Consider the following 26,631-nt stretch of genomic DNA (forward strand, 5'->3'; position numbering starts at 1 on the left):
GGTGACTTGGTTATCTCTTCATTTTCAGGGAATAAAAAAATGGCTGTGGAAGTTTATGCAGTGATAAAAAGCACAACAGTGGGAGTTTGTTGAGGACAGGACAGGGAGGAGGTGGTTTCAGAATTTTGTCAGAAGTCATTTCTAATTGCAGGATGTTTTTTTAATGAGTAGGCACACGTCCTTTTCCTTGATGTAGAAAGCAAAGATGGTATGGGAAGGACTAAGGCAGGGGGAGATGTGAAAAACTCCTAATGCCTATAATATTCTCACTGACAAAATCTGACTGCTTCACATTCACTGGTATTTTCTTCTGTGAAACCTGTGCTTTGTTTTGGAGCTGGACCTGTAACCACAAAGAACTATGTTGAGTGAAACTATGTGTCACTAGTTGAATGCAGAGTGGACGTGACCTGTCATGCTGCAGAGCTCAAATTCCAGATATTTAAAAGGCAATAGACTTGTTTACATGTTGGCCAAATGTTGCTGCATAGCCCTTACTGCCTGCAGCACAGCTTTGGTTATTTAATGCAATGTTTCATGTGAGAAACCTTTGCTTAGCTGAATTTGGGATTTGAGAACTTAAGAAAACCAAAAAATCACAGCAGTAAAGTGCAGGGAGGAAAAGGCATTGCTTCTGCATTTTTCTTCAGGGCACAGTGGCTGAGAAGGAGGTGTAAGAGTGTCAGAAGTGTTGAACCTGTTTCAGGTCTCCCTCCTCTGACATTTCTTCCCTTCTGGTTTTCCTTTTAAAACAGTATATTTCTCATAACAGTTTAGAAAAAAAAATCAGTGGAAGTTTATGGAAAGGAAGTGTGGAAAAGATTCACACATGGTTATCTGAGTGGTGTACCATAGTATGTTTTAAGCAGTGGTTATAAAAGGTGCTATTTATGCATTTGCAGCTGCTTGCTACTTAGGTCAGATTTAGCATCTCCTTCTCACTGATTTTTTTAAAATGTTGTTTATTTTAACAGTACCTCTTAGTAAAAATTAAATGGTGCAAAACTCATTGAAATATTTTTGGTTGGACAATGGGAAGGTTATCAGAAGGCTGTGGTCTCAGCTGCCATTTTATCACCTGCCCTTGTGGGATTGTCAGTTCTCATGTGCTGTATTCTTTAAACTTTCAGTGAACTTATTAGCCACAAACTGGTAGAAAGTGACTGACTGAAATGGCCTTTTTGTGGCGATCGGTTTTTGACATCCCGTGGCTTCTTTTTTTTTTTTGCATGTAGCAGGTTCTTGGTATCGTGGGGCGAGAACAAGGAGGGTGTCCTAAAGCAAGAAGAATGCTAATTCTTAGGCTTGCAGCAGTCAGTACATCATTTATATTTTATTCCTTTGCTTTCCAGGTGTGACATCTGTTGTATTACCTTTCGTACCCATCGGGGCTTACTGCGCCATAATGCAGTCATCCACAAGCAGCTTCCCAGAGATCCCATGGGGAAGCCTTTCATTCAGAACAACCCTTCAATTCCAGCAGGCTTCCATGACTTGGGATTCACGGACTTCTCCTGTAGGAAGTTCCCCCGCATTTCTCAGGTACTCTTGTTCCTCATAGCGTAAGATACCAGCTGCTACAGCACATACCTTATGAAGTCATTGAGGGATTCACCCTTGCTGAGGCAGAGAGTGCATGTAGAATATTTTGTGGAAAACACATTACCACTGTTTGTGTAGGCTTCAAACATTTTCTGCCTTTTGTTTTTCTTTTGTCATCTAAAGAATATTGGCACTGGGTTTTTTTCAGCATTCCGGTGGGTAACTATCAGTGTAAAGATGTATAAAAACATTCTAAAGGAAAACTTTTGTAATATTAGATCCTTGCCCCTTCCAGCCTGCCCATTAGTTCTCTCTTTCCCAAAACCATCCCACATCTGAAATCAGTAGAAAAGACACATGGCAAAGAAGACATTATTTTAATTTACTCTGACAAGGATATAGTTGTGATGTGAAAGGTTTTCTTACAAAAAACTTTAAGCAGACACCTTTCTTACTAAACTTTGACATCTTCAGTGATTTCTCCACTAAACACTCCCAGGCACCTTTCCATGATGTTCCTTGTGTAAGGTCTGAGGGTTTTGCACCTTTGAGGGAAAGTAGCCGGGGAGAGGCAGAGAAGTGGTCTGTAAAGATTTTTCTGAGAGCCGTAAAGCTTTCTGTTGGTTGATATTACTTCTCCCTCTGTCAAACCTTGCTTGCCTTAGTTAGTTTAGGTCAGGATGAAGCTGCATATCTATAGAAAAAAAGAAATCAACAACACAATCCAGAAGGACCGTGCTTAGTCAGTGTCTGCACTTCTTTTATTCTACTGAGATTAAAGCGTTGGTTTCCAGCTCTTCTGGCTGCAAGGTGGTAGACCTGAAATTTGTTGCTGGTCCAGGGGGAGCACATAGATCATTCTGTACGTCTGTTACAGTTTGGGTGTAAAAGTTACAAAATTAGATGAAAAATATTTTTAAACAACTTGGTTGTTTTTGGTTTTGTTTTTGTTTTTTTTTTTTAAATTCATGGCAGACATTTAAAGTTATTAAGGGATTGGTATTTTCCTTTTGTAATAACTTTGCGTGCACTGTGAGACAAAACTTATGAAGTATGTAGAGTATATAAAGATCTTGACAGCCCTCTACTAGTATTTTCTTGGGAGAATAAATATAATCAGACTTCCTTACCTGAAATACTTTCTACTTTAGGCTCTGAGTTTCATTGATCTGCTTTTGGGGGATATTATTTTGGTTGGTTTATATTGTTTTGCCTCTTTGGATGCTGTTTTTTGATTTTTGCTTCCTCTCTTCCTAGATTCTTTATAGTAGTAGAGCTAAAAGAGGTAGTCATAATGCCCAGTTTACTTGTGTAGTCTGCTGAGGCTCCTGTCCTGTCAGTGACACGAGAGAGGTTTCTGGTAGGGAAGTTCATGATAGAAAAGTATTTGAGAGTCTGAACAGCCATCTGCAGGAGTTTACCTTTATAAAAGGGAACTTCTGAAGAATTAGCCCCTAATTCAGGTATACCACTTAGGAGACTAAAGGCTGTGGAGCAGGAATATCTCCATACCAGGTGGGTGGTGACTGCTCTAAACCCCTTGACTTAGGCAGTGGAAAAGAGAGTGAGCTGTTTTTGTTTTGCAGTAGCGTGTGATGCCTTTCCAGTTTAAGATACCCACTCTAAATATTTTTGCATGTCTTGCAGGTCTGGTGTGAAACAAATTTGCGAAGGTGCATCAGTGACTTCCATCGATTTATTTGCGAGATGTGTAACAAGGCATTCCCCATGCTTTCAGCACTCAAACTGCACACAGAAACTCACGTGGTGGATCAGGGAAAAGACAAGCACAAGCCACAGTCCACAACCCCACCTGGCGAGAACCCAGACCAGAAAGCCTTCATGGCATCCTTGGGCCTACAGTACACCAAAGACATCAAGCCTGTCAAGCAGGAGGACAATACACAAGATGAGGTCCAAGAAATGCGGCTCAGAGCACTGAAGAGTAACCTACCTCAGGAACCTGGCAGCACCAGCCTGCTCAGCCTCTCTCCTCTGGAAGCTGCCTCCATGGGAGGGTCATTTTCAGTCCTTCCCCCTACAAAAGAAAACATAAAGCTTCTCTCGCTGCAGCCTTTCCAGAAGGGTTTTATTATCCAGCCCGACAGCAGTATTGTGGTGAAACCCATCTCCAACGAGTCTGCCATCGAGCTGGCAGATATTCAGCAGATCTTGAAGATGGCTTCTTCCGCTCCTCCTCAAATCAGTCTTCCTCCACTTTCTAAGGCACCTTCTGTCCCTGTGCAGTCCATTTTCAAGCACATGCCGCCACTGAAGCCAAAGCCTTTGGTAACGCCCCGAACAGTTGTTGCAACTTCTACACCTCCTCCTCTTATCAGTGCCCAGCAAGCCTCACCTGGCTGCATCAGCCCAAGCCTCCCACCTCCCCCTCTGAGGCTGATCAAGAACTCGGTGGAGTCCTCCTCCAACTCTCATCTCCCTCAACCAGGAGCCAAATCAAGTCCTTCCTCACAGTTGCTCCTCCAACCCAAAGTAGAGCCTTTAACTCAGCATGAGATGAAGACACAGCTGGAGCAGGACAGCATCATCGAAGCTCTCCTGCCTCTGAGTATGGAAGCCAAGATCAAGCAAGAGGTCACAGAAGGAGACCTCAAAGCCATCATTGCAGGGGCAGCGAACAAGAAGACCCCAACCATGAGGAAAGTTTTGTACCCCTGCCGTTTCTGTGACCAGGTGTTTGCCTTCTCTGGTGTCCTGAGAGCTCACATCCGTTCTCACTTAGGTATTTCGCCATATCAGTGCAACATCTGTGACTACATCGCAGCCGACAAGGCAGCACTGATCCGGCACCTGCGGACGCACAGTGGGGAGAGGCCTTACATATGTAAAATCTGCCACTACCCATTCACAGTGAAAGCCAATTGTGAGAGGCACCTGCGGAAGAAGCACCTCAAAGTGACCAGGAAGGATATAGAGAAGAACATCGAATATGTCACGAGCAATGCTGCAGAGATGGTGGATGCCTTCTGCTCCCCAGACACCGTGTGCAAGCTGTGTGGCGAGGACCTGAAGCATTACCGTGCCCTCCGCATTCACATGAGGACACACAGTGGATGCCAGAAGAAGAAGCCATTTGAATGCAAGGAGTGTGGTACAGCCTTTTCAGCTAAGAGAAATTGCATTCACCATATCCTCAAGCAGCATTTGCATGTGCAGGAAAGGGAGATTGAGAATTACATCTTAACGGTGGACTGCAGTGCCCAGGAAAGCCAGGCAGACCCTTCTTTATTGGAGGACAGCACTTACATGGACCACAAGCCCATGGCGCCTTTTCTGGAGCCACAGAATGGCTTCTTGCTTGGAACATCGTCTCACGTTTCCATCAAGCGTGAACCTGTGGGCAGCTTCCCCGTGGATTTTGATGAGCCGTTGGATTTCTCTCAGAAGAGCAAAAGCCTGAGTGCTGTACAAGTGAAGCAGGAGAACCTGTTCGGCTCTTCTCCCCTGTCCCTTTACGACTGTTCCATGGAGCCTATCGACCTGTCCATCCCCAAAATCCTGAAGAAGGATAAAGATGATGTCCCATGTGAAGCCAGGAATCAAGAGTTGGCTGCTTCTGGGAACAGTGATAAAGCCTATAACTGTCTGCAGTGTCCTTTGGTTTTTGGTGCCAATGGGGGCTCAGAGACAAACCGGGGTGTCAGACATCCCCAGCCACTGAAAGGTTCATTGCATTTGACTGTCCCGATCATTTCCCCGGCTCTCCCTGGCAATTCTGCCTTGCTGCGACCCTTGAGGCCTAAACCAGCACCGCCACCTCTCTTGCCAAAGCCTTCAGTAACTAAAGAGCTGCCACCGTTGGCTTCCATTGCACAGATCATTTCATCTGTGTCTTCTGCTCACGCTTTGCTGAAAACAGAGGCTCCAGACGCCAGTCCCAAGGCAGTGAGCAGCTCCACTGGGTGTGACAAATCAGGGAACGCCAAAGCTAAAGTGACAATCGTGACTGCTGTTCAGAGAGACTCCAGCCTGCCCAGTGACCTGTCTCAGGCGTGTGATCCAGAGCAGTCTCCCATTGCTGAAGCTGGGTTGACTAAGAAGAGAGGTAGAAAGAAAGGGACGAAAAATAAGCCCAAACTTAGCAGTAATGTGGATCTGGAGTCAAGTGGGGAGTTTGCCAGCATAGAGAAGATGCTGGCTACCACAGACGCTAACAAATTTAGCCCGTTTCTGCAGTCCACTGACAATTTCAAGGAAGAAAGTGGCAGAAATGGAGCAAGTGAGGATGAGAAGGAAACTGCCAAGGATAAGCTGCTGAGAGGGAAGAGGAACACTTATTCAGACTGCCTGCAAAATATCCCTTGTCCTTACTGTCCTCAAGTCTTTCCATGGGCAAATTCCCTGCAGCGGCACATGGTCACTCACACAGGTAAGAGCACTTTGTGCTCACAGTAGATTGTGGCCCCTGAGGATGTTCCTTATGGAAGGGCCTCTCTGTGGAGGAATCTTCCTTTCTTGTCTTCTCTTTGGTGTCTGAATTATATTCTTCATTAGTTTGCAAATCTCTAGCTATTGCTGTTGTATAGTGGTAGTGATAGATTTTTCAGTAATGAGATAATCTCTGTGCTTTTGAGTATCAGAAGGTAAATTAAACTTCTAATACCCATTTGACTTCACTGGCATAACTTAGCATACTTGGGAAGAGACTCAGGTTTCAGTTGTTCTGTTGTTGTTATTGTCCTATCTTAAAGGAGAACGTACGTGTTGAATATTTCATTGTGCCTTACATGGTTTGTTTGGCTGCTTCTGGTGGCTGTTTATCTGCATAAGTAATGATAAAAAGATCTCTAAAAATTAGAGACACTAAGTATAGAATTGTGGCAGGAAAACAGAATAATACAGTGTTTATTTTTTTTTTTTTTTATCCTTGTGGTGGCTTTTATTTGACAGATCAAAGAAGGAGGGTGAAAGAAACTGCTCATCCTGAGCATTATGCAGTAGCTTGCCTCTAGGAAATATTTCTTCTCAGAGATAGACAGCTAAAGGTGGGCACATGCCCTAGGGTGTGGAGATGTGTATGGAATTTCTAGTATTGTGCCACTATGTAAGTAACCTCAAACCTGGTGTAAACAAAAGGAGGAATTGGGTAGGGAGATTTATCCTAGCTCTGGGGTTATTTTTCATTCTTCACTATAAAGGAAATACTGTGTTGAATGCTGTGCTGATTTGAAGTTCTCTCCTTTTTCCACCCACACTGTAATAAAGTAATTAGTAGATTCTCATCCTGCTCAGAGTGAGTGAGGACAAAGCTCTACTTGCTGCTGCTCCCTTTTAAGTCAGTCACAGTTGTTGATGTTATTACTTCATTATGCATCTCAGGTCCTGGCATAAAGAATAAAAATTAGGGATATTTGTAAGAAACATAGGGGATTTGAGTACAGCCTTATAAAATTTAACCTTTTTTAAAAGAAATTGAGGTTTCCTGAAGCAATTGATTCACATCTGTGCTAAAGAGGGAAACCTGAAGAGGTGAAAGAGGTTAGCTAAGAGGTTTAAAGGGAATCTGAGCTGTGGAGCGGTCCCTATTCCAGTTTGCTTTGGGTGACGCAAGGACATAACTTGCAAGGTATCAGTGCAACAGTGAGGCTATTGTTTTCTGGTCCACAGAGACCAAATTATTTCATCTTATTAAGCATACAGTTTACTTTCAGTGGTGAAGGAGAGTTCTTTACTTGTATCTCAATTGTTTTCCAACACCCTGGTCTCCAAAAAAAATAGATAGTTACTGAAGGGACTGTTCATGAGACAGAAAACAATGGAGAGGCTTTTCCCAGACTAAGAGGTTTGACCTGCTTATTGATGGCAGACTTCCAAGGTAGCAGCAGTGGTGTAAACCCTTAATGAAGACAGGAAAATGCACTCAGCCATGAATTATCCTGGTAAAACTTGTCTCCCTTACGACCACTGGGCTTGGAAGGAGACACTGTCCTTTTAGAAGGCCTGTGCTGCAATCCCCACGAGGAAGGCAGACAACTGCAGCAGTAGCAGGGCTGGATCCTCACCACAGATACAGGTTTTTTGTTGATGCTATGGCCATGGCAGTAGTCAGATTCTGGTTGGTGTGCTCTGGCAACGATAATACTGAGCTCTTTCCTAATCTCAGAGCAGTGCTGAGAGAGACTTGTTGCTGGAGGACCACCCCGCAGCAAACTTTGACTGGCCTTGGGGCATCTGCTATCAGGTGACATTAGCGTTCTGTTTCTAAACTAGGAGTTGCCAGCAGTGTCCATGAGGCTTTACTGGAGGGGAGAGGGAAAGGTAAGTTAGGAAGGTGGAGGAAATTTAGGCCACAGTAATGGTGCCAAGGCAAGCACTAGAATGCACTTAGGTGTTTTTGTGGTGAGTGTCAGCTGCTAGTGACATGCAAGGAGTTTGGCAGCTCTGTGGTAGATACAGCAGTTTGCTGGGTTTATATTCTGGATGGGCAAGTTGGTTTTCTCGTGAAGACATCTACAGTGTTGTAGTGCAACTCAGCGTTCCTGTCCCCACCTATTGCACAGGCAGTGACTTGTTAGATAGCTCTGTTTTTTAAAAGGAGTTAAGAAAAAAATGTATTTGTTAATCTTATTGTAAAGAGAAAAGGGGAACTTTATTGTCTGGGCTTGATGGCTGCTCCCTAGCCTGTGTAGAGAGAGGGCTGACAGACTGATGTGAATGGGATAGAGAGGGTCCTGGTGATCTGCTTCCAAGCTGCATGTGTTGGCAATCTCAGCCGGCAAGCTGGTCTATATAACACTGCTATCAAAACAAACCAACAAGGCAGTTGTTTGAGCTAAAAAGCAACAACTAGCTCTTCTTTCTTGCACTTTTTTTTGTGTCCATTTGTAGGGAAGTTGCTATTGAAGTAATTTGTGCAAATGGTCTAAGTTCGGTTGAGGAAAATGTATATAATTTGGGGCATTTAAGTGTTATCTGTATGTTACCAGTTTTAAACTGCTGTATTTGTACAGACATGAAAAGGGTCTTGCCAGTGTGTCTTTCATGTTCAATAAAATTTCAGTGTGGAGGGCTCCTTCCATGTGGTGTCAAGATCATATTTCCCTTTTGTGAAAGTGCAAAAATGCATATGCTGACAGTAACCCACATCCCTCACGCAACCAAAAGCCTCATGAAAGCTTTTGCTCTTTCGTGCCTCAACACCACTGTACTTTTTTTTTTTTAATTCAAAAGCATTTCCCTAAAGAAGCATACACCTTCCTCACTGTTTTTTTATTTTAGTGCTGAGCTCACAAGTGGGGCACTGGGAATTTGGCATAGCTTGGTTTTATACAGTGTCTAACACAGTACCAGTGTTTTGTTTGAACATGCTTGAACACTTGCTTTTAATGCTTTCTTTATCTTGATGTCTTTACTGTGTAATTTACTTTTCTGTGTTCAACTTGGTTAGCCTTTCTTTTTTACTCTTCCCTCCTGGTCTGGACTTCTTTAATTTTCAGAGCAGCAAGTGCCCTGCAAGTGATGCAATTAATTTTGCTCCTTTTATAGCATGTGCATCAGACTAGGTTCAGTATAAAATTACAATAATGGTCTTTTTTGACTGCTAGTTTGTTATAGATAACCTAATCTGTTTGCAGAGAGTCACTTGAGCGTGTTTTCAGAGGGATACTAAAGGGTCTTAATCGGCCCAAGATTACTTTTTGTAGCAAGTGAGATTTAATGGGAGAGGAGGTTTTTTGTTTTGTTTTGTTTTGTTTTGGTGCTACAACAGGAACAAACTGTACAAGAAGAGATCCATAAACAAAATAAAGGAATAAATAAATAAATAGAATATAGTTACACCTAGCCTGTGAACCTGAATGTTTCCTGTCAATTGGAGATCACAAGACATAAAAAAAAAAAAGGACTGGAGGCACTTTTATTCTTTGCTTTTATGATTTAAGTCAAAGTGAAATTGTAAACATCTTTACTTTGCAACATTTGTACATACTATGGTGATAACGTGTTTCCACTAGGACAATGATGGCAAGAGGTATCTGAATTAAGAACTGATCTTCTTATATGCTGTGGTTACTCAGATGACCCTTTATACTGTAACAGACTCCCTTCATATGACTAGCTTCCATGCAGTGTCCTGACTAGACTAGTCCTGCTGTGCTGCTGACCAAAGTTTACAGTCAGTTCAGGGTCAACATTTAGGCACAGATGTATTTTAATACAGGCTATGACTATTCTTACAGAAAAAATTAATAAAAGATAAAATCACATTGACTGTTTAGGTTATCTTCCAGTGAGTAAGTATATTTTATCAGAAGAACAGTTGCCTTTAAGAGACAATGCAGGAAGCAGAGAAAATGGCTTTTTTGAGTTACCATTTTTGTGCCTTTAAAGGTGACATTTTTGGAAAGCAGTGTGGTTTCCACTTGGGAATAGCACTGGATCTTGGGGTGGGAGGATTGGAATTTGCACAGTAAGCTGAATTTATGTTTGGTTTTTGAGACCACCAGTTAGTACATCTGTGTGGAAAGAATATTTTTTTTTTGTTGCAAATATCGATCTGTATAACAAACATTTGGTTGCTACAAAGGTTTTAAGGCTGAAAATATGAGAAAATTGTGACCTGGAATACAGGTTGAGTTTCAAATAATTAATCCTCAGCTAGTCCTGTGATTGCACGCTTGAAAAGAAATGTGAAAAGGAGTTGGGATATCATGAAGCAAAAGAGTTTCTGCTCAACTTTGAAGTTTTGTATTTGCATTGTGGATGAAGCCAGATAAAAGTGCAAAAAGTGATGTTATTTGTAACCATAAATTTATGATTGACTTAGCAGGCATCTAAAAAGTCAGAGTGACTTGAAAGACTACAAAAGGCAGTGCCCTAATGCATCTAAAATGCTGTGTTGACACTGGAAGAAAATGAACAGAAAGAAACAGCTCCCAAGGTGTCTGCAAGATATGGGAAATCCCTGGTATGGGTTGAGATTTTAACTATAACAGAACCAGCTTTCAGAAGATTAAAGTGAGAGAGATACCCACAATGTCATATCAAAGAGGCTACTGGCTGTGGCAGGGGGTGGGTGGTGTGTCTGTGTTTTCAGAGGTTTTAGGTGTGAGGTGGGAGGTGTGACAAGAATTAATCTCATTTTACAAGTAACTATCCCCTCAATCTCTTTCTTCATCACAAAGTTGTCTTGCAGAATTGCTTTCCTCATTTCATTTCATGATTCATTTAAATGAATTACAGACATGAAAAACTTTCTCCCGTGGGGAAGTAATTGATATGGGGCTTAATTCCACTGAAGTCAGTGAAAAGATGCCGTGTGGCTCTGATGGAAGTCTATCTGTCTATCACACAGATGATAGACATTTATGGAGAGGCTGTTGAGGTGTTTACAGTCAGGATATTGTGCTTGGTCACGAAGCAGTAGTGGGGGGAAAAGGAAGAAAAAACAGGGAAGTTTCTTATTACACACTGGGAGGGACAGATAGACATGAATTTTATCTTGTGTCAGGCTGGAAGCCCTTCCCCTGTCAAAAATGTGGTGGTATCTTTTCTACCAAATATAACAGAATTTGCATAAACCTGGAGTTACCAGCTGCTACCTGAGGAGAAATGTGCTTATCCCCCAGCCTAAGGAAGAGGATGCTGGATCTCACAGTGGCACATGCAGTTTTTCCCAGCTGCTCAGAAGAGCAAGGCCAAGTTGTATTTAGTCGGACTGAAGGCTGCAGACAGGCAAAGCATAAGGATGTGAGGAGTGCCCTGCCGCTGAGGGCAGCGGTACTCGTGTCTCCAGTTGTAGCAGTAGGATGTGCTATTTAGTGTGAGCATGTGGACCCAACCACATCTTCCACTCTGCTCCTCTTAACTCCATCAGCATCCACAACTGGTTTATTAGGGTTGTGTGTTCGAGGGCACATCCCTGCCTGCTCCCTTTATTACCTATTTATGGAGCTGCTGTCTGCAAGTCCCTCTGATTGCTTTCTGAACCTGTTGATGTAGTCTGGCTTTAATTTGGCTGCTGCAGCAGACCACGCCAGTGATCCTGGAGAGAGATCAGCGATGGCTTCTAGTCCTCCTGCCTGAATGTACCTACCAGTACCATATTCAACATCACATAGGCATGTTTTAGATTGTTTTACTTTATATTAATCTGCATGGAAGCTTGCCTGGCATCAAATTGCCCCCTCTGTCTTGACAAGTAGTAGAAAAAGAAATCGACTGATCATAGAAGGCTTTGTTGTTGGCAGGTGAGTGGCATTTAGCCAGAAAGGAGAAGCTGACACAAATCCAAGGGTGAATGCAGTCACTCAGGGTTTTAGTGTGCTGACCAAATGGGATGAGTGCAAGAAGGAAACTCAGCAGATGGTGGTACATGTCTCTTGCCTGAAAAGTGTTTGCACAAGGGAGCTGTTGCTGTAAGGTGTTCACACCTCCAGTAAAGAGAGGGTCACTTAGTGTTGCTCAGAGTTGGTTTCACGGGATAATTACTGAAGTAACAAACCTAAAAGCAGCAAGAAATTGGCTCTATGCATCAGGGTGGTTAAAATTACAAATGAGTTATTACTCTCAACCTCAGGCTAGCTGCTGATCAGATTGCACAAAAATGAGCTCAGGATTTTCTTCTTACATGTCCATGCGCCAGTTTGTTTGGGAAAGCCTGCTGTTTTTCCACTCTCTGATCCTCTCTTCTTCTTTTAATACGGCAGGCTGCCTTACAGTGATTCAAATGTGGTAATACAGGTCTCAGTACTAGTCTGGCATTAGAATCTGCCATGCTGGGGACCTGTTATGACATGATTTGATCTTGCCTATCATGAAGAGACCAAGTTGCCTTGTTACCACGTTAACAGCCTGTAACTTCACAGGGCTGTAGGTCGGTATCTGGGGTGTCACGTGGGCTCATCCTGCCTCTGCAGACAACAGATGGCTACGGCATGAGAGAGGAAGCCTCGTGTTATGACATGATCCCCTCACAGAACAAAAGTCTGCCAAAAGGGCTCTGAAAGTGCTCACCTCTGACAATTCTCACGGCAGAATGAAACTGAAATGTTCTGCTGGAGTCAACTGAAGGCTTACTTTATAGTCAGCAAGGTCCTAATGCAGCTCAGCTGGTCAATGGGATGAGGAGGCAAGCATTTCTAAAGCGTCTCACACGAGCACTGGCGCAGCACGTAGGGTGGGTAGGACCTTGGTGGAACGTCGATGTTGTTCTTAGCAGCTGGCACTGGGCTGGTCAGAGTGGTTCGACCTGCCCCAGCAGACAGAGCCTTGGGCCACGGTTGGATAACACAAAGCACTTCTTGGCCACACTGGCTCGACCTGTTCCCAACTGTTCATCCCTGCAGCTGTAGCTGACCCAGCTGCCCAAAAAAATTAAAAGGGCAAGCACTGCACTGGCAGTCGTGAGATCAGTTCCCGGATCTGGCTGGCGGTACGGCCCTAAAAGAGCACATTGATGCAGCTGGGCTGTGGAGCTGGCAGCATCCCCTGGGAGGCACAGGGGATAGACGCTGTTGAAGTTGGCTTTGCTGTCAGATGCTCTGTGTCTTCAAATTCCAGCTTTGGACAACAAGGAGGGAGCCCATATCCTATAGTGTACACTGTTACAAGTTATCACATGCACTTCATAGCACAGCTTAGCGTTTATAACTGGCTTGACCAAGTGGTGTTTAATCGTGGTCCAAAATCATTCAACAGCTTTGCACTTGTGGTCTCCCGCCATTGTCCAAGAAAAACGGATTTCCAAGTCTGTGGAAGTAAATTAACTATTTGAAACTGTGGCTTAGTTTAAAATGTGGTCGTTTCTCTTTTTGTGCTGGCTTTAAAAAGTGGGTAAGTAACGTACTCGGGGCTCACATGCAGAGTCCTTGTGAGGACCGTTCTTGGACGTGAATAATCATCTGGATTTCACTGTACACCAGAAGGAACAGGAAGGAATGGTGTTTGGTCAGCCATTAATGAAGCAAAGCTTTAAGATGAGGTGTAAGACAGGAAGTGCAGTTCAATAGTGTCACTGGGAACAAGTTTATAGAGGGTTTCTTTTGGTCTTGTTTGAAACCAAAACAATAACAGGATGGTGATTTTGAATAGGATTCAGAGAGGAGGAGACTGTGTAAGTGATGGGGCTTGCACAGATCCTTGCTGCATGGAGAGGAAAGGAATGGTCTAAAGCACCTGAAGCAAACTCAGGACATCTTACCTGGCTCACAATAGTCAGACCAGGGGAGAACTGTACTGGTAGAGAGGCTTACAAGGAAACTGTGGAGCAACTTAATGAATTGCTCACTTTCATCGTATTAAAGCAACCCTGCCTTTGTCTCCTTAGGGCTTTCTGAATGCTGCCTTCTTGCAACAAAATACAGCTAACAGAGAAGAGATGTGGGATGGGAATGGGGTAAAGGATTATCTCTTACGTAATAGAGAAAGAGATCTAAGGAAAGATCCCTTTCGTAAAGAGGCTTGCCTCTAGTGTGAGAGGATCGAACACAACTGCTCTGTGCTAAATAGGCAAATATTTACAAAGCAAGTATACTCGACAGTGAGTTTTCCAACTGGCATTTAGCAGAATTCATCTTTGCTCTCGATACCTGCCACTCTTGTGATCCCTCCAGAAATCATGTGAGCCCTGGGTATAGTGGGGGACTTTTTCCAAGCTGTTTGTACCTCTGAACTACATTTGTGGGTATTTCCTAGAGGACAAAGGGCTTAAAACTGTTTTTTTCAGTGTCAGGCAAAGTTTAACAGCTGCTTCAGAGCAGCAGCTCAGTGTAAAGCAAGAGTTGCTTGCTGCTGGGGCTTGGCCCAAGTGCTGGAGCTGTTGTGTGGAGGATACTGAGGAGATGGTGTATAGCTCCCTGATTGTATTGTCGGCTCTACATCAGACTGCTTTTCCTGTTGGACGGTGGAAATCACCATATTAATAATAAAGAAATAAATTCATATTTCACCATAAGCTGAAAGTGTGGGGTTCCCCTCCCCCCACTCCCTTCAATGCAGATTTCTCCTTGGTAGGTGCAGTCAGAGCTAGTCCTGAAAACTTTTCCTTGTGACTTCAGCTGCTCGCTTGAAGGTACTGGAGAATCATACGTTGTATCAAAGGCAAAAAGTGTTTTTTTTTTCCCAGAATTGGGTTTTCTCCTTTTGCCGCAGATATATTCAATTCCATTCGCTGTAAACAGTCTTTTTCTGTCTTGAATGTTTTCATGTCAAAAGGCATTCAGGTACGACCGAAGCTCTCTCAACTGTGGGCTGATTAAATATTTAACTTGTGTGTGTGCATGTGATGTAATGAAGGTGGCTAAATTTTAGAGTGTTTACAATGAAAATGGACTAAGATAACGCCCAAAAATTTTCAAGTTGGCTCTGCAGGTCAAAAAGATGTTTTCCAGTTCGTGGGTGGAAGTAGAAGCAGCATTGTGTGAGTGGGTCCAGAAAACTTGAAATTTGCTAGAACTGCTACCACCTAGTGGTGGCTGCCTCTACTGTAAGGCATAAGACTAGCTGGGGTTATTTCAGTTAATGTAGGGAAAATATTAAATCATCAGCTCATCTGACTGATAATGCCACCTGCTTGTACAATATCCATTTCCAGTGCTCTGTGTCCTCCAGTTTTGAGGATTATTTATGTGATGTGTTTTCTGACACTTCTCTTGGGATGTCAGGAATGTTTGTCAATAAACACTTGCTTTAGCCACAAAATAGTTTTCATTACGCCCTGTTTAATAACTCCTTAGCGTCTCAGGCTCTACTGTCTATTCCATTGTATTTCCAGGAAGACAGAAAACCAAGGGGAAAAAAAGAGTCAAAGCAGCAATCTCCCCACCTTGATCTGTATCTGCTCTTTAGCTGAAATTTTCCACATTTGGCATCTCTCTTCGTAATTTGGTTTGTGTATGCAGGAAAGCAGTTTCCTCCTCTTTCTTGCCACCTATAAAAGATTAAGCGGATTCTTCTGACTGGGCTGACCAAAGACTGCAACTTGAATTGTAAATACACTTTAGCAAAACAGTCTTTTCTTTCCACAGTTCGAAGGAAAAATGATTTTGGCTACAACTATATAGTGGTTTCTTTCATGCAAGCGGAAAAGTTTTTGGATTCTCAGATTGAATCCTGGAGGTTTTGCTTATGAATACATCTCATGAGAAGTTCTTTTTTTCCCCAGGAGCTGATGAGGCAGCAGCAGAGTTACCAGTGGTTATTTTGTGTTGCCTTCTTCCATACATCCTTACCTCCTAGCTCTTCTCCTCTCTCTCCCTTGCCTCATGCATCTTTTTTGACTCTGCTGTCAGAATTGACATCATCAAATAATGTCACCTTATTTTCATTTTGAAGGAGTGACACAAACTCTGGTTGTCCATGACAAGGAAACATATTCTGCTCCCACAGTTGCTGAAGGAGTGCTGGGGGTGGGAGCCTTGGCAGGTGGACTTCTCCGCTCTTGTCCTCTTGATTCACCAAGTGTAAATATCTGTGTATAACAAATGGACCAGAAAGCATTTTACAGCCTTAGTAAGTGAAAGATGTGAAAGGGACAAAAGAAACGGCAGGCCTTTCACGTGCATCCTGCTTCCTTCACTGGCTGGAATCAAGTGACTGCTCTGCAACATAAATCAGCAAAATTCTGGGTATGGGAATTACCCATCTTGAGAGGAGCTTGGCCTCGTTATAGGGGGATGTTTGCCTGGATCTGAAGGCTCAGTCAAAATCGTCCTCCTTGTGTAAGATACAAGCCTGCTGGAGTTCTATGGCCAGTAGGGTTTCTGTCGCTGCAGATGGGCATGTAAGTAGGAAAAAAAACCCATAGTGTAGGCCAGGCCTAACCTCTCCTGAGTGGGTGAAGCAGCTGCCAGTGCAGGACTACCCTTGCAGCTGTCCCTTGCACTCCAGGAGAAATCCCACACCAGACCTGCCACAATTGTCTTTGGAACTGTTCACCACACACCTTTGCAGCAAACCTGCTGTTATTCCAGTTCATCAGAAGCAGAGCTGGGCTGATTCTCACCCATCCCCAGACAACCAAGAGTTGTGCAGAGAAGCTCACTTTTTCACCAGCTGCAAAACTAACTGCACAGGCTGGGGATAACCACGGAGCAGCTCAGCTAGTCAGGAACTGCCACTTTACATGAAGCACATGCATGAAGTTTCATAAGGGGCCTGTGACACTCCTTCTTGACAAAGCAGACAGCACGTCTGGTTTCTGCCGGTAAAAAGGAAGAGTGCTCCCCTAAGCACGTACGCGTGTCAACATGTTCCTGGCTACGTCGCTACCTGAGTTTTGAATGTGTTCCTTTAGGGGCACTGGGCCAGCTTCAGAAGGGGAAACCCGTGTATGTCCCTGTTCCCAGGATCTGGAGTGGTCTGTGCCCTTTGTGAAGGCACGCTGTTTAAACTTAAGAGTTTGTTTCTCTTGATGTCAGCCTCATCTCTTTGCCCATGCCAACCTCATCTGTTTACCTGTGCTGGTAAGGCAGCATCACTTACCTGTGGACCACCTATCCCTTGAAGCGTTATCTCTTGTGCAGGAAAATGCAGATGCGGGCCAACCATGGGAAGGGGCCCAGGGCACAGAGGAGAGGAAAGAAGGAGACAGAGTTCAAGTACAGTTCACTGAAGAATGAGTATACTATAAGAAAAGTGATCCATTTTTGTAAATACTAGAAACAGGGGAAGAAAAAGGGGAAAATTGGAAAATCATGCGTAATATATGACAGGTTGAATCTAGAAGTTGCTATTTTTATATTGAGAGTTTTAAGACATACTAGTTTTGGCTTGCTCTTAAGTGATTCTGGCAAATATCCTCCTCACTCATTTTGTTCATATTTCCTGTTGAAAAACCAGGAAAAACCTTACTCTTCATCCACTGTCTTCTGTTTGGTCAGTAAAGAGTTACAGAATATCTCTCTGGTACAATAAAAGAGGAGCTTTCTCTCATCTCAATTTCCTTGTGCTCTTCACTCATCTCCATCCTAACAGAGCTCACATGGTTTCCTGCTCCACTCCCTGATGAACCCCTTCTGTGCTGTGCTTGCAGCCTTTCTTTGGCCTAACACACATCCCGTCAGGGGAGCGTTTCCTGACCTTGCAGAGGATGAGACAGGGCAGCCCACATCTGCCAGGAGGTGCTCCTCGCTTTGCTGAGGGGGAGCAGTGATGGCAAGGGTTATAGCACCTGGTTTAGGTGCTTTCTGTTGGTGTCACTTCAGTGTCTTCATGTCTCAGATGCACTTTGCTGCCCCGTTCTTGTCTCTATCCATCTTCCACAGGAAAACAAAGGCAGCTGTGGAGAAAACTCCTCTTCCCTGTTGTTTCCCTTCCCTCCTGCCCCTAGCCTGAAGGGAGCATCATTATAGGATCACTTTAGTGCAACATAAGCCTGTGCTCTGGTGAAAAAGACCCTGTATGAACATTAGGGCTGTGCATGGTGGGAGTGGATAGCCAGGGAAAGACAAAGACCCTTCCCACAGCAGCAGGGAGTCACATCTTTTGCCTTCAGTCCTTCCTTTCATCCCTGCTCATGGGCCAAAGTGAGACACTGCTGGTGAGAGCCAGATGTGCTTGTGGAATAAGACAGCAGGCAGGAACCCATGGCCATGCTTCCTTTTTAAACATCTTCCCTGTGTTGATATGGCCTGAATTTGGTTTCTGGGCTTACTCCCTTGCTTGTGCTGGCAGCTGTGAGACTGGGCTACCTTGATTTAATCAGGAGCTCCACACGTGGGCCTGGCTTCTCATTCATGCCTAGCTCCCATTTCTCTGGGTCATGGAGCAGTGCTTCCCCTTAATTATTATGCATTGGCATTTCAGCTTGGTTTTTAGAAGTGACCTCTTTATTTATTTTTTTTTTTTAATAATAGCTATTTTCTTTTTCTTTTTTTTGCCTTAATATAGCCAAGAGATAATCAGCAAGTCAAAACACAGAATTCAAATGGAGATTCATAGGGCACCTGTATGTGACCTCTGTTTTCAGATGCCCCCATCCTCAAATTCTCTAGCATTATACGCAGATTATGGCTTGCTTGCGTGTTTTAATGGGCAGATAATTAGATGAGCAGTGAACTTAGTGGAAGGCTTTTGTGTAATCCACTGTCTGTGTAAACGGATCTGTTTTGATTAAAAGGTGAGATTATTTTTTTTGACACATCACTTCTCCCCCTTCCACCTCCCCAAGAAAAAGCATATTGACGATTATGCACCATTAAGGGATTGTCCACTATCACCGGAAACGCTGCTGCGCTTTGACATTTGTTTAATGGCCATTTACTGTCACTAGTGCAAGGAGATGGGGTCAGTGCAAGTCACGTTGCAAGATTGCAGTCAAACTAATAAGTGCCTGAGAACTATCATCTTCTTATCTTCTATGATTACTCTTTGCTTATGAAAAAAAAACTGTGATAGGAAATCTAGGCAATTTGGAGACGAGTACATGTTGTACTTTGTTGAACAGCGAACTTAAACTGCTCTTCTAGAGTTTCTAAATCCCAGCAGTTACTCGGGCTTGCAGACGAATGTTGAAATGCCTGTTAGGTTGTGGGCTTCCTTGGCTGTGTGCTGTCAACAAGAAGGAGGTGGGGTGGAGGAGTTAAAGCAAAGGAAAGTTTCAGCTTTCAGAAAGCACAACTTGCAAAGTTCGTGTCCTGGAACAGTTGCTGGAAAGTGGCACTGGGAATGCAGTTACTTGCCATGTGTCATCATCAGCTTTGGCCTCCAGAGCCAGTCAGTTTATTTCCTATTTACAATTACGCTATTTGTGTAGAGCTTGGAGGGGGTACAGCTCCAGCCCTCTGTCCTCCTTATCTGTTTTAATTTTTTGGACATTTGTTATGTGTTCAGCAACATTAATGCTACAGACCAGTAAGGAAGCAGAGGACATCATTAAGGATCACATCTTAACTGACTTTTGCCTTCTTGTTGGGGTAATTGTGAAACAGTAACTGCCTGTTACTGCCCCTTGGCTTTCTGTTTTGGATCCAAGTGGCATATCAGAGACCCAGGTGTGGATGAACTTTTGCATCTTTCCCTTTTATGGTGTATACCCAAGTTTTTAAACCAACTTCTGTGTTACTGCCTGCACTAGCCTCTAGCATTTAATTTTACCAGTTGGTTGTATGAGGCCTTTACATTCCCTATGAAAAGCATTTCCTGCTACACATAAATTAGTTTGATTAATATGTGGGTGTATATTATTTTGATCTGTGTCCATATTTTTCATACACAAGTTTATTAATCATATATCCATGTGTCTTGGGAGCAGTATTTGTGATATTAGTGACCTCGACTCTTCTTTGGTGCCTCAGTATTTTGTGTTCTCTGATAAAATGATTATATTTAAAAATTATTTCAAGAAACTGCCAAGATTGTGAGTGTATTTTGGAAAAGAAAGCATTTTGTTACAGATTTTGTATCATCATGTTAATTGGGTTCTGTGGTGTTCTGATCTCTTTTCAGCTGTAAATTAACTGGCCTGGGTCACAGATAAGAGAAACATATGTTGGGATGCTTGATGGGAAGCAATGCTTGTGGGTCCGTGTGAGGCCTTTCCATTGGTGGTTGGGAATTACCAGAGAGCATCCCGCTGAAAGTTTTTCTGTGTTTCCTTGCAGACAGCCAGGCTGATGCAGAGGCATTAGCTGCAGGAAACAAAGTCTTGAACCTGACCTACTGCGAGAAGGAGCAGTCAGAGGAAATGACAGAGCTACCAGAGAGTGAGTGCGGCCCCAAGGAGGAGCAAAAGGCTGACTCCCTTCTGGCAGAAGAGGATGCCGAAGAAAAAGTGGATGGATATGAAGAGGGCCCTGAGGAAGATTCTGTAAGTAACAAAAGTCTTGACCTCAATTTTGCCAGCAAATTAATGGACTTCAAGCTGGCAGAGAGTGACCAGAGCGCAGGCAGCAGTTCTCAGACTGAAAGGAAACATGCCTGTGACATTTGTGGCAAAACCTTCAAGTTTGCTGGCACTCTTAGCCGTCACAAAAAGGCCCACATTCGTGAGGACAGAAAGGATGAAAGGAGCAGTGAGGATGAAAGCAAAAGCATTCAGGATGATGCAGGAGCTCCCTCGATGCAGGACTCTGGTCTTGAGCAGGAAGAGTCTCCGTTGGACTTGAAGGTAGTGGAGTCTCCTGTGGACTGTGAGGCAACAGGAAAGGAGAATGAAGAGAGCGAAAGCATCTCTGAGGGGGAAGGCACAGAGAGAAAGTCCACTGAGAAGAGCAGTGATGACAAAAAACCAAAGACTGATGGGGCTAAGAGTACTGCAAAAGCAGACAAAAGAAAGAAAGTCTGTACTGTGTGCAACAAGCGTTTCTGGTCTCTGCAAGATCTGACGCGACATATGCGGTCTCATACAGGTAAGAGGAGGCTTGAGAGCAGAACAGAACGTGAGCAGGTCTGCCACCAGACTGAGGCATCTGTTCTGTAGGTGCAGGGTGGCTGCTAGCACTTGAGGTTGGAGACACTGCTTTTAGTCCTATCTGCAAGGTGTCTTCTCTGCCCCAATCCCCCATGCTGCATACAAGGGCTATGGAGAGAGCAGGAATTGCCACCACTGTCTTATTTTCAACTCCCAAACTTTTCCCCCATGCTTGCTTGCAGAGTTTAGAGGTGAGGGCAAGTGTGGAGATCCCTGGGAAGTTGTCCTGTCCAGCTTCTGACTCCCTTCTTACCATGCCATGTGTGTGTGGCTTTACCTCTTCCCAATATTTTGACAAGCAATGGAAGAAACCTGTCAGTATGTAATAAGACTTGATCTCAGAGAGGAAGTTTAGAGAGAGAGAGAGAGCCTGGTTTTATCTGATTGTCTGAGCCTAATATGGGTAACATGCTGGTGATCTCTGACCTGCTGCTTGGGTGAAAGGCAAAGCTACAGTGGGCACTTGGGCAGGGAAGGTGGAACACAGGTAGTCAAACTTTTGTCTGATGACTTAACGGGGCAGTGGGATTGCTTTATGCGATATGCAGATTGCAGCAGTGCCTTGCAAATGAGGTGAAGCCACAAGCCAGCTCAAAGGTGAATTAATTATTTATCCTTATTAATGCATCCTTATTAGTTATGTATTTTACCTGCTGGGGAGCTGCTCTGACATGGGAAAACTAATGTAGTTTGACATTTTGTATCTTTTGAAGGTGCTTTCTGCTGAAGACAAGATCTTCAAGATTAACAAAATACTAGTAAACTGCACCAAAGAGTAGAGCCTGAAACTAGACTGCAACCCTTCTAAATCATAAATATTGACTTCCTGAGGGCAAAATTGATCTGTTTTCTTTTGGCATTGAACCACAAGTGAAACAGGGGACAGGTTCTATTCTTGTACCTATTTTCATACTAGTGCAGAAGCTTTGGGAAATGTTAATATCTACAGTACTGAGCTTTACCCCTAGAGGATGTGTGCCCGTGGAGATTCCCATACTCTCTGTTTTAATTGGTTTTATTGCATGCTGAATTATGTAGGCCTTGTCAGGATGTTTCTTTCCTATTTGTTTGTCTTTCTTATTTGACACTGAAGGATGTTTTAGCATCCTGTTTTCCAGTGAGTTCATGCTTAGGAAAGTATTCAAGCATCTCAGGTGCAAAAAGCAGCTCTGGGATTGCAGCAATCTATTATGGCAGAGAATGCCTGCAGGTGCTCTGCAGCTTAAGATTGCAAAATAAGAGGAAGAATTTTGTCCTGCAAGTAGCATTTCTGGAATGTCTGAGAAGAGTTTTTTTAGGGGTTTCACATGTCACAGCTGTCCTAAAGCACTAGTGAGCTGAGGAACACCAGCAGCTCTGTAAATAACATCCCAAGGCAGGCATTTTTCACTTGGTCAGTAAATTTTGACCACCTCTGCCAAGCACATCCCATGTCCCATGAATGCCTGACTAGCCTAGGCCCTTTAGCTGTTCTGTGTCCACTTTGGAATGTGGCGATACTGTCTTCTGATTCACAGAAAGAGGAGGGGCTGTTGTGACAGCCTGTCTTCGACTTCAGTGATTAACCTACACGTTTCTTCCTTGCCCATCTGTCAGCATCTAAGAGAGAGGAAGATGATTTCTCATGTGGTATTCACCACAGTTACCTGGGCTGTATCTTCATCCTTCCATGCAGAGGTTGACTGCAAACTTCTTCCAGAAAAGTTGCAGACTAAATTCGACAGGATGCTAATGAGCACCTAGTGCTTATAGTCTTTCTCCCTCCTTAGCGCAGGGCCTTGCCAAGCTTGTAGCTGTCTCAAGACACGTGGTTTTGATTTTTCATTTGTGCCATAGGCAATGTATCTGTATTCCTGCATGCACTCCATCAGCTAGCTCGCTAGAACAGAAGCAAAATATCAGCATAAATGTGACATCCATGTTTGATATGGGTTCTGAATTTACAAAAGAGCAGAGTGTTTTACACTGCTTGAAACAAGAGGGAGGCACGTTTGTGACCTTACAGCTGATTTTGTCTTTTAATTCTCTTCTAGGTGAGAGACCTTACAAGTGTCAAACCTGTGAACGGACCTTCACTCTGAAGCACAGCCTGGTTCGTCACCAGCGCATACACCAGAAAGTCAAAAATGCCCGAAACCACGGGAAGGAGAGTGACAAGGAGGAGACCCAGTCGAGGTGTGAAGAAGACAGTGAAAATGAGTCCAATCACAGTGGCGCCAACCCCATCTCAGAAAACGAGTGTGACTCTGCGGGGGCTGTCGGTAGCCATACACCCCTCATGGGAAGCCGAAATGAGTCCCTGGCCGGCACGGTCATGGATTCCCCCTGCGGAGAGGAGAGGAGCAGCACCTGCCTCATGGAGCCCACCAAGAGCGCGCAGAAACAGACCGCGAAAGACCAGGAACCTCGGGGTGGCTCCGAGCACGAGGGGCCCTCAGGTTTCATTCAAGACTTGCTGGAGATGCACAACACACCATCTCCCATGAATCACATCCTTGCCCCTGCAGACAGTGCACCTCAGCTCTTGGGGGTTGAATGACTTGCTAGGAGGTTGGACCCGTCCCAGCAGGCAAACTGAAGCCAGCAGAAGCAAGGTTTCTGGAGTCTCGTTTTGGAAGAGCGACCTACAGCTGTGGGGAGAGTATGGCAGACTGGACACGGTGCCATATGCCTTTCAGTATAATAATGCAAGAGACTACAGTGTATACTGATTTGAGTGCCTTACTACTTTATTAGATCTTTTGGTATTATAGATTTTTTCAAAAATGATTTTAATATTTTAAAGAATTATTTGGAGAGGACCCTTTTTCATTTAAGCATTAATGTTACCTTTTGTATTGGTGTGTGTGAGCTTGTTCTTGTATATCTGTGATAGTCGCTGTGTTTGTTCTCTGAGCTGGAAATGGGGGCAGTGGGGTGGGAGGCCCTTGGATACCACAGCCAATAACTGGAAGAAAAATGATGTGAATTTCATATGAAATAGTCAGAGGAGATGCAGAGGAGATGTTGATTTATTGTTTTTTCTCAGTAGTTGTTCTTGCATTTGCCACACGGTGGAGCATTAAGCCTGTTCGAGGCCTGAACAACGTGGCAGTTGAAGGTGTTCGAAGTGGTTCAAGCCAAAAGCAGGAAACACAATGAATTTCAACCTCACACTTGTTTCCACTTTTCAGCATTAGAAATGGTCTTCTGAATCCTAGGGGTTTTTTCTGGCCGTCATGAACTGAGCATGCATACAGAGAAGAGTTACATAGCAACGTAACCTATGGAAATTATGCACCTGCTGTTACATATGTTTGATTTGCTTCAGTATATTATTATTATTATTTTATTATTATTTTATAAATCCATCAGTTCGCTTGTCTCTGCAGTCAGCAGAAACCAATGGGCAATATTTGCCCACGGAGATGCGTAGCGCAGCTTGGATCCCTCTCGAAGTGTTTTTGACTTAATGCTTTCACCAGCTCCTGCTCCTCCTCCTCCTCCTCCTGCTCCTCCTCCTCCTCTTCCTCCTGTGTTGCAGCTCTTCCACTGTACTTTAAATGAAACCCTTCCTCTGACCAGAGAGTCGAGTGGAGGCCAGCGAGGTATCATCCCACCTGTGCAGGGGTACACCTCACTCGTGGTGGGGTGTGAGTGCGTGCGTGTGGGTGCGTGTGTGCGTATCAGGGGAGAGGTGTGCGAGGATGGGGCCGCGCCGGGCCCTTCCAGGTGCGTGAGGAAGGCACTGCGAGTGCTGGATTAGTCTTGTTGCAATCACATTGGTGACAGCGTGCGTTACTTAAAGAGCAAAGTTATTCCAGTCTTCCAGTTGAAAGCAAGAGAGAAATGCGAGCCTTACCCTCGTCTTGCTACTGTCACGTTCTAGAGCAAGAAAATACTACTGGTAATTAAACTACAGATATACGACATGTTAAAATAAAATAAAATAAATTAAAAAAAAAAAATTAAATTCTTCCTGAGATTTTGGGGTTGATGCTTGAAGACTTGAGGTGTGCGTCTAAATTTCATATCAGTAATTTAACCCCTTTAATGCTGGCAGCTGGAATTTCTCCGTATGGCTCCTGTTGCCGGCAACAGGTGACACTCCGGCCACCAGTATTGAAGGGGTTAAGCGAAATATGTATCCTACTGTAGCTGCGCATTTTTAGGAGTGCACAGCGTTTTTGTTGTCCTTGTTGTTGTTGTCGTTATTGTTGTTTGTTAATTGTCCTTCAGTCATGACCTCTGGGACAGACAGAGCCATAATAGCATTGCCGGAGCCTCACTGTGCTGTTCCACCACTGCAGCCCAGCCCAGCCCAGCCCAGCCCAGCCCGCACTGTGACCCTCCCTCCTTCCCCCCGCAGATTTGCTTTTCCTGCTCTCACCAGACATGGAGGAAGTGGGCCTCGGACCCAGTCTATATTATATAATATATATATCTTTATATATCTATCTATATATTAAAATTCTCGGAAAATTTCTGGAGACTGAAATCTCACTGTCCAGAATTCAAAGGAAGAGAAGCGTTCTTGAGTAATATTCTTGCAAATAGAATAAGAAAAAATGGTTGAGGTATATGTGATTTCTATTTTTTTGTGGTTGATTTTTTTTTTTTTTAATTTTTAAATAGGGATGTTTGAACCAGTTCTGAAACGAAGCTAATGCCAGATATAGATAAACCAATCACAACCAATGATTCATTTGAAACTCTACCCAGGTGCATTCTACTTAATTAAAACCTGTTCATGCATCCCTTAAATTGTTATTACTATTATAATTATAATTATAATTATTATTATTATTATTTTGGGTATTTTTTGGGTTTTGTCCTTTGTTTTTTTGTTTGTTTATTTTGGGTTTGTTTTGTTTTCTTTTTGTTTTTGTTTTTTTTTGCAACTCTCCACACTAAACTGCGCAATACTGTGGGGGAGAAGCCATTACTAAACTATATGCTGCAGAACAATGTAGCAAGTAATTAATTCCCAGCATCCTGCCGGGACATCTGCTAGCAATAATCACTATTGATTTAAAGCTTTATTTAGCCTTTATCTATATCCTAGTAGAGTATAAGGTCTTGCCACATTTTATTGACATTTTTATTAGTTGAGTTTGACTGAGAACTGTTGCTGTTGTTGGGGTTTTTTTTTTTGTTTCCCCTCCTTCCCCAATATTAAACTGTGAAATTTATAATGTGTTTAAACTATGGGTGAATCTTAGGCTTTAGTTTGCATGTTCAGCTAATTTGTCTCTATATGATTTTTGTTTGAATCTTTTTATTTTTTTCCTCTCTCAGGGCTTTTACAAAAAAAAAAAAAAAAAAAAAAAAAAAAAAAAAACAAAAAAAGATCTTCTAAAATTCTTTTTCCTGAGTTGCAATGGACTTAACATGGAGATAATTCAATCACTACATTAAGCACTTGACTGTGAAAGCGCAAAAAAAAAAAATAAACAAAGGAAAAAAAAAAGAGAGAACTTTGTTTGAGGCTGTTGTGAAATAACTTTCGGGGGCTATGTGACAGTCTGATTCCATTTTCAGAATGATTCATCATCTTCTCTCTGTGTCTTTTTTTCTCTCTTCTCTCTCTCCACGAAGGAATTTTAATCCTAGTGATTTCATCCCATGCAGGAAACAGTAATAAATGTGTAGAATTCATATTTTTCTAAAGGGAACTTAAACTGCTGCTACGAATTGTGTACAAGACTGGTTTATGCCACATGAACAGAGAATCACACATT

At 43.4% G+C, this 26,631-nt stretch overlaps 1 protein-coding gene across 7 annotated transcripts in view; it reads left to right on the plus strand.

Annotated features, from left to right (window-relative positions):
• RREB1 (ras responsive element binding protein 1) overlaps window positions 1-26,331 on the plus strand; it is a 123,094-nt gene extending 96,763 nt beyond the window's left edge. For 6 of the 7 annotated variants that reach the window (XM_027897357.1, XM_027897354.1, XM_027897355.1 and 3 more), the window contains 4 exons: window positions 1,353-1,542; window positions 3,190-5,932; window positions 20,103-20,849; window positions 22,945-26,331. In XM_027897357.1, coding sequence (XP_027753158.1) covers window positions 1,353-1,542; window positions 3,190-5,932; window positions 20,103-20,849; window positions 22,945-23,450 — 4,186 coding nt within the window. In that variant the 3' untranslated portion in view covers window positions 23,451-26,331. The remainder of the gene's footprint in view (window positions 1-1,352; window positions 1,543-3,189; window positions 5,933-20,102; window positions 20,850-22,944) is intronic. The other variant, XM_027897360.1, reaches the window with a different exon arrangement.
• The last annotated feature ends 300 nt before the right edge of the window (window positions 26,332-26,631 follow it).

The sequence above is a fragment of the Empidonax traillii genome, unplaced genomic scaffold (assembly GCF_003031625.1).
Source record: "Empidonax traillii isolate 1590-97213 ecotype Southwest subspecies unplaced genomic scaffold, ASM303162v1 scaffold537:size946161, whole genome shotgun sequence".
NCBI classification, from domain to species: Eukaryota; Metazoa; Chordata; class Aves; order Passeriformes; family Tyrannidae; genus Empidonax; species Empidonax traillii.